Source organism: Carassius gibelio, chromosome A13 (genome assembly GCF_023724105.1).
Source record: "Carassius gibelio isolate Cgi1373 ecotype wild population from Czech Republic chromosome A13, carGib1.2-hapl.c, whole genome shotgun sequence".
NCBI lineage: Eukaryota > Metazoa > Chordata > Actinopteri > Cypriniformes > Cyprinidae > Carassius > Carassius gibelio.
In genome coordinates this window covers 8,421,459-8,441,784 of record NC_068383.1, presented here as the reverse complement: position 1 = coordinate 8,441,784, position 20,326 = coordinate 8,421,459, and the positions used below count along the sequence as shown (strand labels likewise).

At 38.5% G+C, this 20,326-nt stretch overlaps 1 protein-coding gene across 1 annotated transcript in view; it reads right to left on the bottom strand.

The window, feature by feature from the left end:
- Positions 1–20,326, bottom strand: part of LOC128026064 (protein SLX4IP) — a 39,911-nt gene that overhangs the window by 4,461 nt on the left and 15,124 nt on the right. The window contains exons 5-6 of the mRNA XM_052612796.1: positions 6,186–6,263; positions 5,004–5,092 (exon numbers count right to left, since the gene is read on the bottom strand). Of these exons, the coding sequence (XP_052468756.1) occupies positions 5,004–5,092; positions 6,186–6,263 (167 nt within the window). The remainder of the gene's footprint in view (positions 1–5,003; positions 5,093–6,185; positions 6,264–20,326) is intronic.

Here is a 20,326-nt window from a genome sequence, read left to right as displayed (position 1 = left end):
ATGGTTTTTAGGGGGATATCCAGACACACTAGCACGCAGAAACACACCCACACTCACTAACGATAAGGTCCACAGAAAATAAACACACCCAGCGAGCGTGAACGGCACAGCGCACACACACACACACTTGACAAAAACATGGAGGATAGGGGAGGAAGAACATTTGAATTTCAATACCTTCATATGCATTTTACAAACGTTTGGAAAACAGATGAAAGAGACGGCAACAATGGAGCAGTGTTCCTTTCCCAGAGAAACTCACCCAAGAAGCAATTCTCTCATGTACTTCACAGGGCTTCAAAGAAAAACAAGGGAAAGAGAAAGAGTAATAAGAAAAGAAACTAATCTCAGAAAGTTAATGTAGTGATTTCAGTGTGTCTACGGGAACAGGGAACATCTATGAAAATAATAATTAGGGCTGTCAGTTTACATGTGAATTAAGTGCAATTATACTCCTGTGTAACAGGAGTAAATTCCATATTCCTTACTAGGTACCATAGTGACAGTGAACAAAGTAATATAAGGCTTATCACTTTCTGACACAACAAGAGTCCAATCTAGTTGCAAGTTCATCCATCAAATCTTCATTAACTGACAACGGCTTTTATATTTAGGTGGAGAGCTGAATATTTGAGTCACATTATGCGCTCTGTGAACGAAACAGCTCTGGACAACTAGATGTCTGTCACGTCAAACTGGCGTGAGTGGCTCCAGTAGAGACTGGATCTAAAACTTTCAGATGACAAACAGCTCATTTCTGCATCACTGAAAGGTACTGAAACCACACATGAAAACATGAAACACACAGTGAACACGTGTGCAGCTGAGTGGCTCTCTCTCTCACGTCTCTCTCATTGTATGACGTGACAGACAACTAGTTGTCCAGAGCTATTTCGTTCACAGAGCGCGTGTTTTCCGAGAATGTGACTGAGTCCTGAAAATGCTGTTCTTTTGAACTTTGTATATATCAAAGAACATTTGTATCCTAGTTCCCACAAAACATTTAGAAGTGTTTGTTTTTGACTTTGTTAATAAGGTTTATTGGGCACAAAATAAGCTTATTAAACTGATTTTACAATGACCAAGTCACATAGAATGAAATAAATGCAGCCTTGGTCAATATAAGATACTTTCAAAAACATCTTAAAAATCTTGTTGTAACCATTTAAACAAAATAAAAAACATGCAAATAAAAGAAAAAATAATATAACAAAGTAGCATAAAATAAAATATATGATTAGATAAAATAATTTCTTTTCAATTAAAATGATCTTCACTTGGGCATTATTTATTGTTTTAAAAAAAAGGCTTTGATTACATGATTTCTTATTCACTTGATTAAATGAGGTAACATGATATAATTCGATAATTCGAACAACATCTGCAATCAGTAGAGCCCTAATAATGCAGACTCCACATGCATTATTATCTTGCAAACTGTCAGAGCTGCCATGACCTCTACTGTTACAAAAGTCACGTCTTACATATAACCTCTTAGTTGAATGTGAAAAAAATGAGAGCAGAATTCAGTAAGGAGGAATGCAGCCCACATACCCTTGACCATAAATACTTAATTAGCGTCTATTTATGTCTTTACACTAAATGATTGTTGTAAATGTAAGCTAGAGAGTTACTTCCATCAACTACAAGTCATTTTTGAAAGGAAATGAGTCACTTTTGACTCAAGATGACAAACTCATTCACCCTTTACATTTTCATTAGATCAATCATACAGTTCTGGTTTAATTTAAATGTATTGCCACATCAGCTTCACAGGCTATTTCATGGCAAAGCTTATACATTAAAAATATAGCAGAAAACTAAATAAAAATACAATAAAATTACATAAAACAATTATAAAACAGGGTCTTACACATACATTTCTATAAAAGATACTTTAAATTTACTTTTGAAAGAAAAGGTTTTTCTGAGTCCATTTTCCAACTCCTTAAGAGTTTGTCCTGATAATAACCTTTGTCTCATGGCATTAAATATTGGACAGACCAAAAGCACATGTTTTACCATTAAGCGAGTCCTGCAATATTAGCTCAATCATACATAATCGACCATGAAATGCCATTTAAGTGCCAGCAAACTTCGAGGAAACTCTCACAACGGCTTAACTGTACTAGTAAACAAACAAATATGTACTGTACCGTTAGTCATATATCTGGACTCAACCATTAGGCAAATCACTTGCACTTGAACTTACACAAGCACTTGGTGCCCCACAGTGTGAATAATGGAAGAGCAGTTACGGATCAAGACAAAGATTAGTCAGGGAGAGGTGATCCATGAACTGGAATTTGCCTGTTGCCATAATGCCCTTCAGCAAAGCACTTAAGAGGACCGTCCCAACAAGTGTACTATAGTTATGAGTAAAGATGCAGTCATACTAGACTGTCTCATTCACTTCAATTCCTAGGGCGAGCAAATGATGACAAATTTTTTTTTTTTGGCGAACTATCCCTTTAAATTAAAATACTGTACTTATTTAATTAGTATAGTTACAAAAAGGTTAAGAAGAATTTATTAAATAAATATGATTCCAATGCCAACTTAGTGACTGTAGTGTACATTCTAATTCAAAAGTCAAATTTCAAAACACCAAACTTTTAAAGAGTAGTGTAAAGTATGATGTATGACCAAATACAGACCCAATTTACACTAAGGGCACTCTGCTAGGAAACCTTCTTGAGGTGTTTCACAAAGTGCATTAAAAGGAAAAGGAAGAGACGTCTGTTGTCTCAGTTGTGACGACATGATTCTGTGCTGACTGTGCACCCGCATCGCTTCTTTGCTACGCAACAGTGAAGGATCCTTCCCGCTCTACCCACTTCAGACCACACCACAGGATGTGAATCACTCAAGGGACCGTTAATCTCATTTTGACAGGGGATACAAGTCACCTTCCAAGGTTTAAACTGGTTACTTTGCACATAGTACCTACCACATATCTTTTTCACACTCTCTCTTGCTCCAAGAAAACACCCATTATATCACAGTTCGCTTACAGAGTGTAACCTTATGAACTCTGGATAGGTGTTATGGAAACCCTGTGTGGCTGATATAAACTGTATTTTGCAAACTGGGCACTAAATCAAGTGGAAGGGCCACAGACAAATTCCCATACTGCCTCAAAACATGTGGCGTCATTCAGGCTCTCACTGTCAAGCTCTGTGGTGAGAGAAACTCACCATAAACATATGACAACACTGGAAGAACAAATTCACAGAGCCATTATCATTTTCAAATTGAAAATCTGCATAGTGTGTGACTCATACAGCTGAGGCGCATTTCTTATTAAGATTCATAACTTTCCTGGCTAACTAAAAAGATAAATGAAAGAAAGAAAGAAACTGTAGAAAAAGGCTCCTAGTGACAAATTAGAGCGGAGCAATAGAAATAATTGTTTTGTCATGAGAGAAACTCCAGCTCACTCTCCTGATGCACTCTCTTTCAATCTGCCAAATAACAAGAGCACCACCGCAGGCTCCTGCTAACCCTTCCTCGCAGCATATACAAGCACAGAGAACCACATCCTGATGAGGGGAATGCAAAAACAAGGGCCCTGCATCCCTGAACTGGAAAAGCGGTTACACAATGTGAACTTTTCACTGTCGAACTGGATAACATCACTCAAATTATTACGATTCTTGCTTTCATTGAAAGCCAAAGCAAGGGCTGAAATAAAATGTCTCAAAGAAAAGCAATGGCAAATGATTCAACCTGAAAAAGTACCGACATCGATAGCAGGACAGATGGGAGGCTGTCTTCATCCTTGATGTCCACCCAAGGTGGGTGGCTCGGTGCACATTTTCCAGGATTTTATTAGAAGATAGAGCAGGATCAACCAAGAGGCTCACAGGGAAGAAGTGTACATGAAAAGATTTGAAGAAGATCTGAGTTGGCCGGAGACACAATAGATGAGATCTCTGGACTCACAGTAGGAAGTCTGATCAAGGATGCTTTCACTTGGACATTCATGGCTCCAGAGATCCTACCACTGAGTATCCTGTTGAACAAAATAACAGTCTTCATACCCACACACAACCGTTGCCATAAAAGTGGAGTAAGCGTAAGAGGGCATGTGTGTGAGCCAAGTAAAACTGTGGTCTTGTTTCCGAAGCAAAGAACACATAGTGTACCAGTGATGCAACTCATGATTTCAGAATACAAATCCTGCATTCAATTTCCTACTGTTGCTTCAAGATGAATAATCTATAATAATGTACAAAACTACATATATTCTAAATTAATTAAGTGCACTGCCTGAATGACCTGACAACAAATCAGTCTTAAAAGGTATTGCGTGAACATTAAAGAAACATTTCACCCAGAAAAGAACATTCTGCCATCTTTTACTCATGTAGTTCCAAAACAAAACGACTTTGTGAAACAAAGATAAAAAGACAGATAGACAGATATGGTATTTAAAATCAAATATGATTGTATGTGCATTTTATAAATGAGGGCCCAAGGCTCTACATCTTAGGCCAAAGGCATTTAGTGGTCCGCCTCAGAGAGCAGTATAGAGTAAAAAGTCTCACCATTAAGTCACTTCCAACTACTCCTTTGCCGCCCCATAATAAGCAAGAGGGGAGAACCAAACACATAGGAATTAGCTACAAGAGTCCAGAACCCACTTCATGGCATTTGCAGAGAAGGGGAAACAGCATACATTAAGACACAAGTACTTAATTTTCTTACATTCTTTATACATTATATAAGGAGCTGGAGAATAACTAGTCATCATTACTGAAGTCAAGCCAACAGACTGTCCACAGATTGAAATCAGTTTGCCCCTTTAAAGATCTTCATTACGGTTAGATACATTTGTTAACTCATAGTGTAGCAAACTATTATTAAAGAGGGTCACCTGACTGTAGTTTACTGTAACTGAATCTATTTAAGCAGGCTGTAGCTTGGCAAGCTAGTTTCAAATGAGCTTCTCCAGCACTGATTATAAACATTATTTTATAACATAAGGGGCCACATCTTACCACATCCAGGTTCAGATTTCCAATGGGAAGTGCAGAATTCTCCGGAGGACTGGCACACACCACAACACGCTCAGGAAACACACGCAACTCTGTGAAGGTTAAAAAAAAACTAAACGACTGTAGCTGAAGTGAGGAAACCATTTAGTACAATATTATATGCAGTAAATTTTCCTTCTGAAACAAAGGGTGAAATGGGAGAGGAGAAGAAAATATGCGTGATGTTCACATAAAATCCTCAGAGATGTCTACAGTAAAAATTTAAAAAATGGGAGTTGATCCACTAAAATGAATTTACAGGAGCATCAACAGCTTCAAATGACCTCAATGCCCTCTTCATGGGAAATGTTGAGAAAGCTTTATTTGTTGTTTTTAACAAAATGGCTAAGCTGCCACAAAGCTGAATGCAAACTTTAAGTCCCCACTGCCCCTTAGTCAATAAAGTTTCAAATATGTAACTTGATATAACTAAAACAAACCACACTGTTTGATGTATTCTGGTTTAGTTCCTTCAAACTTGGCCAAGTTTAGCTTGAAAAATGAAGGCCAAGCTAACGGTTGGTCAGTTACTTTTCCTTCTTTTAGTTTTTTCTAGATCACTTAAAATAATCTATACAGGACTTTTTAGTCTGTATGTTAAGCATAAATAATGTACAATGATGACAGTAATTCCCTTCAGAGTCTGACATGCTTTATCTCTAAAGATACAGTGAAGCTTTAGTCTGAACTTGTTTACTATGATAAGCCAACCACATTTTCCCTCTGAGCTGTCATCAAGCCAGGCTCGGGTGGCCTTGGCTGTAGTCTGAAATATTTTTTGAGCTCTGCCTCTATTCGTTTGCAGTGCATTCGTCTCTAACTGTATAGGCTCATATAATGGGTTGATTCTTCAAATAAATAACTTTTTTTTTTTTAATATCTGTTTACATCTGATTGCAACTGCAAGTTCTGCATAAAATGCATTCAGAATCATGTTCTGAGTTGCCAACTAAGTGAACATATTTCAGTTAACTTTTTCCAAAATAAAAATGATCCAGACAGTGACCTCTAACTGAGCCTGACAGCTGAATGAACTAATAACAACAACACAGGTGCTTCTAATACAATCATCCGTCTCATGAGTCAACTTAATATGGAAAGAAATACTCAAACCAGTCGTCTTTAATCAATGAGAAGAGGAACTACCTCTGTAGTGCTGCCTGACAATGCATCTCAGGTTGACATGTCGTTTCATGAAGTGCACCGCCAGGCGAACATTCCCACCTGCAAAAGAAAACACGCAAAAAAAAATTTTATGGAGCAAATCTATTAACACTTAGTAAACCTCCACTGTTAATATGGAAATAGTCAGGACTTGTCAGAGTAAGTTAATCATAAGACAATCACATTTAAGACGGCCTGTTTAATTAAACAAATCTTCATTTACGCATGAGGAAACATTTTTCTCTGGAAATTTATTTTAATGCAAATCAGCACTGCATTAATGATAGTCTGTGACACATCTACTGAACATGGACGTTATCAATTTTGCGTGGCCATGCAAAAGGCCAGAACAATGGCTACCAATGTCTGCCAAATATGACACACAAAGGCAGTTTAGTGTCTGAAGCATTTAAGCAAATGAGAAAGAAGCCCTAATAGTTCAGGCATGAACATAAGCCATGCCGAGGCTTCTAAAGCCTTTGAAGTCCACTGTAACAAGACTGACAGAATGCTGAAACTATTTACAGCCTCTAATGGCGAGAGAGTTTTATGAATTCATGCTCCACTCCTTTGAGAAATGAATGCAATGTGCCACTTTGCCTGCAAATCCTGTATTTTAGAATGCAAAAATCTCTAAATACTGGCAGAGCAACTGAAAATTTGCTCTGAAGACTTATTAATTGTGCATTAAATGATTTTAATGCACAACGTGGAGACCAAGAACCACCTGACGAGAACCTCTCTCTCTCTCTCTCTCTCTCTCTCTCTCTCTTCTATGTGTGTGAGCAATGAGTAATGTATATGTGTTGTGCATCAAGTTAAAGCAGCACATTAATATAGAACAATGATTAAACTGACATGGAACTACCAGTGCATTAAACATTGTAATGCATACCTGCCAATCGATCAGAATCGAGAATTCAGACAAACTTTGGTATAATCAATTGTGATTGCTCAGTTGCTGCATTCTTAGGCTTAATCATTTAGTGTGCAACTGCCAGACTGTATAGTGGATCACACTGTGCTAGTGCCTCTTGTATAATATAAGTTAATTTCTCAACTGAACATTTATTAAGTGGAATAAGGTACAGTCAGCAGGTAATTATCACAAAATAAACCCCTTCAATATGATAAATTACCAGATCACTCTGTCAGCATATATTTTGCAGCAATAAGATGACAGGTGAATAAATGAAGATTTATTTTAAAATTTCTGTTTGCACAATTATGTTCACACAATGGAAGAAGTGAATAAATAGGGTGTATACAGAGGCCAATCAAACCGCTGAAATACACAAACCAAGATTAGTTTGTGACTCATTTGCTCATTGACATCCTTATGAAGAATCAGAATATTACCAACAAATATATTCAAGTTAAAAATAAAAAACTCAAACTCTTTCAAAAACAGGATATTTTCACACTAGAGCTTCTGTTGTGGACTCAAGTCAGTTTGACATTAGTCAGAAAATTTGTTTTCTAATCTGAGAATATTAAGCACTATATTATGCAATTTCAGTTCATATAGTATAATGAATATAATAAAAAATATATATACAGTGGTGTGAAAAAGTGTCCTGATTTCAAATTTTTTACATTTTTTTCACACTATTATGTTTCAGATCATCGAACTAATTTAAATATAAGATAACAAGTAAACACAACATGCCGTTTTTAAATGAAGGTTTTTATTACTAAGGAAAAACAAAATCCAAAACTACATGGCCCTGAGTGAAGAAGTGTTTGCCCCAGTTTAAACTGTGGTTTATCACACCAGAGTTAAATTTCTCTTAACACACACTGTAAGGGAAACAGGTCAATTTAGCTCAAAGGGAATCATTTAAGATTTTAAAGGGAATTTGAACAGAATCACTGTTTCACGGCTGGTCACGGAGACGCCCTGCGATTCAGTGAACTAGCCGTTTAACATCAAATCTGCGCTGGATACTAATATCCAAACTATAGTGAAACACTATCAATTAGCACAGTAACAAGATCGGCAGCTTAAGACATTAACTTGTAAGCACAAAACACAAGATACTTCTCTTTTCAATATGAATAAGGCTTTATTAGATAAATCTAAGACATATAAACTAATCTAACACATAAACGCACGCACACACACATTCACACAAGTTGCAGGAATATCGAAAGTTAGGGAAAGATGAGTTTAAGAGAATGGAAATATGGAATCCCAAGTTAACAGCAATACGTTAAATTCCATAGACATGAACAACCATCAATCACGTAATTAGCCCTTGCATTGAGTTCCTCAATGTGACTAAAATTATATTAGATACACCAGCACAACAAATATCTGGGGATACGTTGCCTTAGTTTCCTGTGAAAGGGACTCCCGTTGAAAGGGGTATCCCGGTGTCGCTGATTGGCTGGAAGTTCAGTTGGCTGAAGTGACGTCTTGGGGAGCCCGTGCTTGGGCGTTGGCTGAAGCTAAAGTTGTGTGGCTGGTGGGAGTTCAAACGCGCAGACGAGGTCGACGTTACAAAACTTAACTCAGAACACGAAACTCTCAAACGGAAAAGAAAAGAAATAAAGTTTGACGAGACTAGGTTGTGTTCCTTCTCATTGTGGCATAAGTAGCAGCAGGCAGGCACGCTGGAACCGCGCTCAAAGAACCATGATGACTAACCACATGGCTAGATGCTACAAGCTAAAGCTAGGTAGCAAAGCTACAAGCTAAGAGCAGGCATGACTGATAGCACGAGCAAGGCTGGAACTAAAAGCAGACTAAAAAGCAAGGCATGACTGATAGCACAAGCAATTCTAGAACTAAAAGCCGACATGGCTAATAGCAGCAGCTAGACCTGAACTAAAAGCCAAATTTCATGGGGTCCAAAGTATTTAAAACTTCCTTGTTGGCCACCCCTCAAATGTTGCCTTGACCAATCAGATATGGTCCTGGGGTCTGGGGTATCATAAATCATTGTTTATCTTACCAAGCATGTGGTTCTTGCCTCACAGGGTCTAATTTTGGACATGATTCCTATAACATGATTATGATATATTTTACAAATAAATGATTGTCAGGACAATATCAAGCAAGAAAATTCGATTATGTCAATACTAGACATGACTATGTATCCTATAGTTATCAAAAGACATACACAATAAGTGATTATACATGATAGTCAAATGTGTGGGTTACACATAAATGAATATGGAGTTAAGCAATGGAACGATTCATTTAGCAGTCTTTTTGAGTTCATTCTGGTCCATATATAATGTATAAAAAGCAGTTTCTTTGCCATTCTCTGGCAAAGGGACTTTTCTGTGAAGACAAAGGTTTAAAGCCCTTCCCCCTTAGGAATTTCAGTCTGGTTTCACTGGCTGGGTGGGGAAAGTCAATGCAAGTATTTAACTTGATCTCCTGGGTTTACATGTGATGTCCAGCGTTGCATTCCAATCACGTACAATAAATTTGACAATCTCTTCTTCGAATTAAAATTGTCAATAATTGTTATATTGGTGTTAATGTTGAAAGCTGTTGTGTGAACAAGTTGGTTGGTTGGTTATCTTGCTTGGTTCTTGTGGCACTAGAACTGATTTATGACTTCCTGAGGAATTCGGCTCTCGTTTCAATGCACACAGCTCTGATAGACTCTTTGATTTGTCCGATTCGACTCATTTCTGCTACAACACCTAGGCCTGATCACTGCCTCACCAGTTTACAATCAAGAAATTCTGAAGTAGTGAAGTGGACCAAAAGATCCTAAAAAGTTAGACATGTCGAGATCCAAAGAAATTCAGAAACAATTGAGAAAGAAAGTAAATGAGATCTATCAGTCAGCGAACCACAGTGAGAGCCATTATTCACAAATGGCAAAAACATGGAACAGTGGAGAACCTTCCCAGGAGTGGCTGGCCGGCCAAAATTACCCCAAGAGCACAGCAACGACTCATCCAAGAGGTCACAAAAGACCCCACAACAACATCCAAAGAAATGCAGTGTTCATGACACCACCATCAGAAAGAGACTGGACAAAAATGGTCTGCATGGCAAAGTTCCAAGATGAAAACCACTGCTGAGCAAAAAGAACATAAAGGCTCGTCTCAGTTTTGCCAAAAAACATCTTGATGATCCCCAAGACTTTTGGTAAAATACTCTGTGGACTGACAAGACAAAAGTTTAACTTTTTGGAAGGCGTGTGTCCCATTACGTCTGGTGTAAAAGTAACACTGCATTTCAGAAAAAGAACATCATACCAACATTAAAATATGGTGGTGGTAGTGTGATGGTCTGGGGCTGTTTTGCTGCTTCAGGACCTGGAAGACTTGCTGTGATAAATGGAACCATGAATTCTGCTGTTTACCAAAAAATCCTGAAGGAGAATATCCAGAGTTGCCTTGTCAAAGTCCTGACCTGAATCCTATTTAAAAGCTGTGGCATGACCTTAAAAAGGCGGTTCATTATCGCAAACGCTTAATTGCAGTTGTTGCTGCTAGGGGTGCTATTAGGTTTAGGGGGCAAGCACTTTTTCACACGGAGCCATGTAGTTTAGGATTTTTTTTTCACTTAATAACCAAAACCTTGCTGTGTTTACTTTGCATTATCTTTTACTAATATTTAAAAAATGTTGATGATCCGAAACATTAAAGTGTGACAAACATGCAAAAAATATAAGAAATCAGGAAGGGGGCCAACACTTTTTCACACCACTATATATATATATATATATATATATATATATATATATATATATATATAATGTAATCCATTTAACAAAGAACTATTTGATTTGCGAAGTCTGAACCTTAGGTAATGACAAAGAACACGACACACACATCTCCCGGAAATCCTTTATAATTCAACCAATCTGATGACGACTTCGAAACTCCTGAAGTATTTCTAATTTTGTGTGCCGTATGCATCAGACGTTCAGCCAACGGTTCGTGAGCGTGACATCTGAAGCTGAGACTATGTATGTATGTATGTTTATTTTCAAAAACTTTCTATGGCCTTGAACTATTTTAATTTTTTTTAGATTCAAGAACTTTCAAGGATTTCAAGGACCCGTGGGAACCCTGTATAAAGCATTCGTTATGTCAACATGATGTAGCTGTAACTATGTAACATTTTGCAGTTGCCAGAGCAACCGTACCCATTCACTGTTAACATGCCAAGAAAACAAGTTCATTAAAACTTCCTTGTGTTGAAGCAATGACACAACCATTTGGTTTTAATTTAAGAGACAGTGGGCAAAGGAAGAATCCAGTCTAGATCTGTTTGTCATTGTCTAAGGAATGCAAGATCTACTGAAGGGCACTGTTGCTTAATCTAGGAGGAATTTGTCGGAAAGAGAGGGGGCCTGGTGAACACGCTAGATATCTGCTTGTGCAGCTGTAAACAAAAAAACAGGAATGGGAATCCATCAGCTCTCACTCTGTACCCTGAATAGACCCTTCTCTGACCGTCTGTGAGAGACTGCCCTAGGCTGCCACAGGACCGTAAAATACACACAAAATAGATCGGACTACTATCTAATGACCTCAAGTGCTTGAGCATATTGGTTCAGATCATAAAAACCAGACAGGAAAATAAACTCAGCTTGGGCACTCTAAAATAGCCTGACCCTTACATCAAGCATTTGTCTGTCTTCAGGGTGCGTTTTAGATGTGTCAAATGAGCAGAAATGCATTAGAGAAGACAGGTTTACCAGCTGATGTCATTGCAGACCCTGCTAACAGCTAGCTAGGTCCTCAAACAAGGGCTTCTGCAGGTAATGATATGCAATTACAGTGTCTGCCAACCACAAAACTGTCATCAACACCCCCTGTGTGTGATTGATGGATCTGCCTCCTACTTTCTTCTACTTCACAGGTAGTGCTTAACAGCAGCTCCTCTTTAGTTGTTTTATTTATTTGTGCTATAGAAACAATGGTACAATCAGTCTGTAAAAAAAGACGTTCAAGTTCATTTATATAGAAAGAACATTTAAAAACAGCCATAGGACTAACCAAAGTGCTGCACATTAAAATCAAACCATAAACACATAAAACAGAAAGAATAAAACATATTAATTTGACCATAATACAATGCAATAAGATGGGAATGTGATATTAATTTTAAAAAAAGTAAGAAAGAAGATACATTAAGACTCAGCACCAAACTTCCTACACATACTTGCTTCAAAATAAATTCCATTCAAGATTCTGACATTGATAGAAACAACAAATTTAACAGACAAACAGCATTTATTACACCCCAAACTCGTCACTGTATCCAAGATACAAAATAATTATTATAAATGTTATTTTATCCCACCTACGAGTATAATAGGCTATGGCAAGCATCTTGTGTGAAACCCCGGTGAGCCTGCCAAACAGGATCCTAATGTTGATATTCATGTCAATGTTCTCGGCGACTGGTGCTCATTTTTGCTCGAGGGAAGTGATACAAGACTAGTGGGAACTGCAAAACTTAGCTTCACAGAACTGTTCATTCTAAGCAATGCAGGTTAATATGAATCAGATGCTCCCTCAGGTGTTCCTCCCCATCACAAAGAATCAACCGAGGAGGATTTCGATATCAGATTTATATGCTTTTGAGAAAGCTTGGGCCTTGAAGCACTCAAGGGAGAAAGGCAACACCGGCAGAGAGATCAAGATGGCACATGGAATCCAACCAACTTCAATGAGGGTGAAATAAAGCATGCGTGGACAGTATCGGCATCTTATCTTTCCTGCTCATAATCATTTGAGTATGCAACAGCTGTCCCAAAAGCTTAGGAGAGTTATGGGAAAATAAAATTCTGTCATAACATGAGTCCCTCTGTTGAGCATCAAGAGCCTAGGGCATGTTCTTTCCCTTTTTAACTTTAATGCGGATGGATAGAACAAACAACAGACTGATAATCTGCATATTTCAGGAGATAAAGAAATGGGCATCTTTCCTGTATGCTTCAAAACCTTCAATTTAGTCTGTTTCATTCATGTCCATCCCAACTTAGACTGATCCATCCTCCCGAGTCCTTGCTGAAAAAAAAGTTTAACAGCATTCGTTTCCTCTTTTCCTTCACTTCAAAGATGCAATTCCCAAGACAAGGCCAACAAGTCTTGCTTTAGAACCACAAAAAGGCTTGTCATGAGAAATCAGCTGTTGGTTAAAAAAAAAAAAAAAAAAAAAAACCTTTTGCAGCTCCAGTTCTTCTGGCCCAGGCCAGCACTCTAAATTTGCGCATTTTAGCAGTTAAAGCACATCTAAGGCAACCCTTCTGAAGGGAAAGAAAATAATGGATTTATCTAGATGAAGACTGTTGTTTACAGAAGCAATTCTCAACTGTTTTTGATTCAAGAACGAGATTTAACAAGTGGTGACTCAACACTGTATCAGGATTGCTTATCGAGTAAAAGTAAACAAATGTGCCCATAAAACTAAACACTGAAATTAGTAATTTCAGTGTGAGAGAATTTTAGGCTGGTAGAGAGAACTGTACAAATCTTTTAATGCCTTGCCTTTATTTGGATTTCTGTGGTGCACTCTAAAGTTTTGCTGCAAATTCTGCTGATTTGTCACCAAGATAATGTTATCTAGTTAGCTGACATAAATGAGGCTTAGTCAAAATTTTTTTTTGGGGGGGGGCAATTTTGGCTGCATCAGTAAGATGGCTGAGAATGAAATACAAACTGATAACGCTTTGCATCATTTTCCAGCCAAATCTTCCTACAGCGTTACGTTAAACATTAAAATGGGGCAGCTAGGGGCAGCTGTGGCCTAATGGTTAGAAAATTGGACTTGTAACCAGAAGGTTGCAGGTTCTAATTAATGAACAGCACTCTCTTCCACCCTCAGTACCCATGGCTGAAGTGCCTTTGAGCAAAGCACTGAACTCCTAATTGCTCCCCGGGTGCAGGAAAAAAATGTAGCTGCCCACTGCTCCGGGTGTGTGTTCACGACGTATGTGCGTGTTCCCTCATTCATTGCTGTGTGCACTTGGATGGCTAAAATGCAGAGCACCAATTCCGAGTATGGGGGTACCATACTTGGCAAATGTCATGACTTTTACTTTTTCACTTAAAAGTAAAAAAGGAAGAAAACATTAAATTTTCTTTTTGTAAAGATAAAAATGTTTGCACAAAATCAGAGCATGACCACTAGACCCACCAGATGCTGCAGGTGGCAAGAGAAGACGATTGAGATGCCCTCTGAGAAAAAACGTTCCAACACTGACTCCACATGGCAACACAACATCACAACATATGTCTTTCCACTGGTTTTGTTGACACTATTCCAAGGCAGAAATACATACAGTATATTTATGCCGGAGCTTTTACCACTTCCTGGGGAAAACAACAGAAAGAACGAAAAGTCAACAAACCAGAAGAATGTAAAGAGGAATGTTAAATAAAATGGAAGAGCGGGGTGAGAGCTCCCTTGTCTCCAACTAGAGGCATACTTTCCACTGATTCACAGTTCAAAGAAGAACACGAGCTATAAAAACCTCATCAACTCTAAACAAATGGAGAGCACAGACAGCTCGACATGCGAAAAAATAATAATCTCTCAGCACCACAGTCCAGATCTCGACAAGCCAACGAGGTTGTACAATCTAAACACATCGAGCTCTTAAAACAGACAACATCAGATATGATTTCTGGTGGTAAAACCGAGTACGATCCATGATATCTGAGCACATGGCTACTTGATGATCTTGAAGTGATCTCACAGATGTGAAAACCGGGGACAGTGGGTGTCTGGTTGACGGAGTTGGAATCTGTAGAAATATTTTTTTCTTGACCCCCACTTTGATGTGAATGATCACTCTCTAAGAGCTTGTCCTATGCTCTTATTGGGTCAGGGTGGGGCTCCCCGGCGAATGTGTGCAAGTGTTTCACAGGGGTCGCCACATGGAAGGGCCAAGCGGGGTTTTCCTGGAAGCACATCACACCCGTCTGCATAACTGTAGCCTGGGCCGAGCAGGCGGTGTGTCTTATCACTCTGTTCAATGTCCACCTGAAACAATATTTGCACATGAGTGTTCAATTTAACATTTGGGTGACCCCTTCAGCATGGTTATGAAATGCTGCAATGTGGCCCAACAGGAGGATGCAACACATGATCAAAAGGAGAACTGTAAAGATAAGTAAATGGACTAAGGTACCTTCAGAAACCACCTTCTTTAAGGTCATTGCACACGGAGTCCGAATATTAAAATTTTTTGGACTTAATAAATAAATATGACCTTACATTACTGTATGTCAATCACGTTTACAGAATGCCTCCAAAATATTCGTCAGTCATAAAAAAAAATTCAGATTAGGTTAGATGTTTCGTGTTTTTCGCATCGGTGGCAAGCATTTTGAAAGGCATTTTGACAGTTCAGAGCCACCGAACAAGCGAACCCCAAAATCCAAAATGGTGATGGTCAAGTTCATCCACTTCGTCTCACAGCACAAAGCAATGTATATAGATCCTTGCACTCTGAGTTCACAGAAATTGGTGGTCTTCTTTTTAATATGTGGCTCTAGTATCGCTAGCAAAGCACCGAACTGAGTCACTGACAACTCTCCATCCTCTCTATATCTCAGAACTGGATGGACCCAATATTTCCTTTCTTTTTCTTTTTTTAAGAAGTGAGAGGACAACAAAATCATCCTCAATGCTTGAAGACTCCATTTAGTAGGCCTACTGTTGTCTTTTTTTTGCAAAGGATTTATTAATACATATCGGACTCAATATGAACGGTTTCTGTGCGTGACGAATTTGTAGGATTTTGAGAACAAAAAAATGCACACTAAATTTTTGGACTCGGTGTGCAGAGACCTTTAGTCTTACTAAACAAGCTTCACAAAAAGAACAAAACCTAGACCAAACACTTAAACAGTGACATTCACTGACCAAATTCCCATGACACATCAAAAAGATCAAGACAATGAAATTGAAGACTCCACCTCTTTTCCACACAGATGTCGCCTTTAATTAGGGCTCCCTTAGCTGATTGGCAACACCTGTACTATAAACGTATATGACATCACCATAGCTATGAAAACAGATGAGAAAATCTAATGAATAAACACCAACACAGCATTCTTGAATGAAACATTACAATGACTGCATCTAAAATCACATACTTCAATACTATATAGAAAAATAGCAAGTGAACAGAGTAGTATGTACAAATTCCCAGTATTCATTAAACAGTCGGTAAAAAGTGCCCAGATGACCTAATATTTCTGGTGAGATTCTGAATTGTGCATTCAGTGGATATTATACTATGCCTTGAGACCATGGTAGAGGACTTGTGAATGGCAGTTAAGTGATGCAACTGATGCAGGTAGGTCACATGACAATGACAACATGATGAATCTAGTATGTCTGGATTACATCCATACTATATAGACCCCTTAAAAGTTAGTAAACACTGCAAAGTCTCCGGGTGGGCGGGGCTTAGCTGGAGGTAAAAAGAGGCACAGACGCAATGTTGACAAGCGTAAGCTAGCACTTTTTAGAAGGGATTTATTAAACATGGATGCTGAGGAAGGTTTGGAACTGTCCGAATATGTACAGTACCTGACTCTGCGGGACCGTGACGGCTATTTTTGTAAATTAACTCTCGCAGGATGGAAGCAAGCTACCTGACCCGTATGCCATACGGCCATGTGAATTACTTTTGGGTGGTTTGGGGAATTTTGTCAAGGCTTATTTTCTAAGGTAACCTATCGCTGGGCTAACTATGATTTGCAATGTGTATTATCTTAAGAGACCATTCAAAGGATGGCACACACATCTATCGCTGTATGTTTGTTTGGCATTTAAACTAGCTAGTGTGCTGAATGTTGGCGACTTTTCACCTATAAAACAGAAACTTGCTGATTTACTAGATAAAACCAACACACCAGTTCATATGCATAGATTATTTTACCTGATATGAAGTGTGCACTGCAAACACGAGCATTATTTATGATCATCTCCGTCCAGTCTGTACACTGTATTGCATTCAACCACAATTGTCTTCTTGATTTCTGTGAAGGAATGTCTGCCGGGATATGGTAAAACTTTAGTTTTGAAACAAGTGTTTCAAAAGTCAAAAAAACTTTTAGTGCACCTGCTATGAGTTCTGCCTTATGTTTTGCCTCCAGCTAGAGCGGTGACGTCACAGTGACGTAGGCGATTAAGGGGTCTATAGAACATCTATAGAACAACATTTTTTACTGTTTGTGCCTACTCACAGAATATGCGATTTCAGATGCAGCTAATGCAGTGACTTTCATCATTATTCTAGTCTTCGGTGTCACATGATCCTTCATAAATAATTCTAATATTTGGTGCTCAAGAAACAGATCTTATCTTTATCAATGTTTAAAGAAAATTTGCTACTTAATATTTTTTTGTGGAAATCATTTTTTTTTCAGATTTCAGGACACAACAGAAAGTATTTATTTAAATTTTTTTAAAGTTACAGGGCTCTATAATACACCCGGCGCAATGCAGCGCAAGTGTGTTTGCTAGTTTCAGTCCGGCGCCGGCATCTTCCCATCCACCGCCACGTCGTTAAATTAGCAAATGCATTTGTGCTCATTTTTGCACCCATGGGCGTGCTGGTCTAAAAAAGAGCTGTGTTCAGGCGCATTGCTATTTTAAGGAGCTGACAATAGACTGCGCCATAGACCTGGACTAAAGTCATTAAGAGAATAGGGACAACCAATTTAGACCATGCGCCCGGGCTCCCCAACCGTTTTTCTGTCGTTAAAATAGTAAAAGTGGATTTGGACACGCCCTGAGTGCACCTGCACCATGCGCTTTTTACACTTTGTGTTTAGATTGTTAAAATAGGGCCCACAATCTTTTGTTACATTATGTCATAATTGTTACATGTGCATTACAGTCTATAAATGTAATGCATATTTTATGAATTTTATGAAAAGTATTATAAATGTTTTAAAAAATGTAACTGACCCCAAACTTTTGAATAGTAGTGAATACATGATGCACTGTATGCATAAATAAAGGGAAAATTTTATGTAAGATTCATAAGTTGCAACTAGCGTTGTTATGAGCAGTCAGATGCTAGTAGTACTAGAATTACCAACTGTTATTTTACCCAGAAAAGTCAGGGAAAAAATGTCTAAATCAATCGTGAAGGTACATCAGACAATGCATCAAGAAATGTAGATTTAGTAACTAAATTTGACAAAGGTCGGTCAAAATAAAAGAGAAGCACTTTGAAAAAATAATGTACCACAATTACAGATATTCCCATCCAGACAAGATTAGGCATTACAGGCGTTACAGGAGCCTACGCTCTCGTACTAGTAGGCTCAGGAAGAGCTTCTTCCCACGAGGTTGTGATGCTTCTGAACTCCTCACCACCAATCTAACCTGCACCTGCTCTTACTGCACTGGTCACAGTACTTTACATATATGTATTGCATCGCATGTATCAGAATTAGGCTATTTGCTCACACAAACAGCTCTGTTACATCTCTGAGATGCGTTCTGTCTTTGCACTTGCCAAATTCCGCCGTGTAAATAGCTGGAAGATGAGACTCTGATTGGTTTATTGCACATTATGCCCAAAAAACACCCATTACTCATTAAGAGAATAGGGACAATACGTTTAGACCATGCGCGCCAACCGTTTTTCCGTCGTTAAACTAGCAAAAGTATATTTGGACACGCCCTGAGTTCACCCGCGCTGTTACATATATTACATATATATGCGCTTTATATAAATGCATCATCATTAATTCACAATGTACTAATTAAGCTTTCAATGTGATTTAAACTTAAAAAGAACATTAAAATAGAAACAACACAAAGTTATTCAACATGAAAAGCAATAGAAATGTAGTAACTAAGTCATTTCATCGGATAACTGTGGTTTGCAGAGCTGTGGGACACATGACAGATAGACTATTCATTCCTACAACTTGTTAATTCGTTCCTACAACTTATTAATTTGTGACAATTTTTCATTAATTTGGAAAAAATCCATATTTCATTAATTTTGTTCCCTAAATAACCCAAGATTTAACTAAAATAAGGGAACAAATGAATAAATCGTTTTGAAAAGTTCATAAAAAAATCTTAAATATTTTTGGTACCAAACTTTCCATAAATACTTACCGTGAATTATATACAGTTATGGTACAGTAAATATACCAAACAGGGACCCTTAAGGATGCCTCAGAAGCAAACAGGGAAGTGTGGTGTGAATTAGGGAAGGGAAACACATTCCTCCTGTTTGGTTCCAACAGATTAACGATGTGGAGAAGGCTTCTGAAAACCTGACTTGTGGGCTGTTCTGCAGCTCCAAAGCTTTTTAACCAGAGCCATGCCTGTCATTGAATCGAGACCTCCTTATCTCTCTTTCCCATTAAATCCATCCAGCTTGTGAAATTATGAATTTGTGTGCATTAAAACTAACCTACACAGCACACTGGTGCCTGCAAGGCCTTAATGATGAAATATGAAATGCCATTTACAGTGAAAGTACAATCAAAGTTCCTCTGCCAGGCAAACATGCATATAATATTATAACAGCGGCCAAAAAATAATGATGGATTCAACAGAGAAAAGCACCATTAACCCTGAGCACATGATCTGCCATTTGATCTTCTCTTGGGCCTTAAAATGAAAACATTGAGAGGAAAAGGCAGGGTGATCCTCTAAAACGATTTAGTAATTCCTGAAGTGAAGTTTGGTCAGGCGGCATGTATAGCCTGGGTTCACAGAGGCTATGTCTGTATGTGTGTGAGTCTGCCTGACCAGATTGCGGTTGAGAAACATTCCCATGAATCCCTTACTGATCAACCTCTGCTTCCCCAATCCCTAATTGCATACAGAGCCCTGTGGTGGGACAGCAGCAGAGGAACACAGCTGACCCCGGACAAAAGACAGAGGTGTGTGTGGTGAGATCAAGTCATACTGAATGTGTGTTAAACCGGTGTAGATTTGTGTACTCGAGAGTTTGAGTGTGAAATCACGGGTTAAAAGGTCAGTGGAAATAGTCCGTCTGTCCAGGGGCTTTTCTGTACAGCGAGACGTGGGCTTAGAAGGTGGATTTGAACAGCAACTGCAACATGACAAAGCATCAAGGGCTAATTCTAGAACAAGGAGACAGACAGAGACTGACAGACAGACAGAGGCAGTAAAAAGAGCCCAA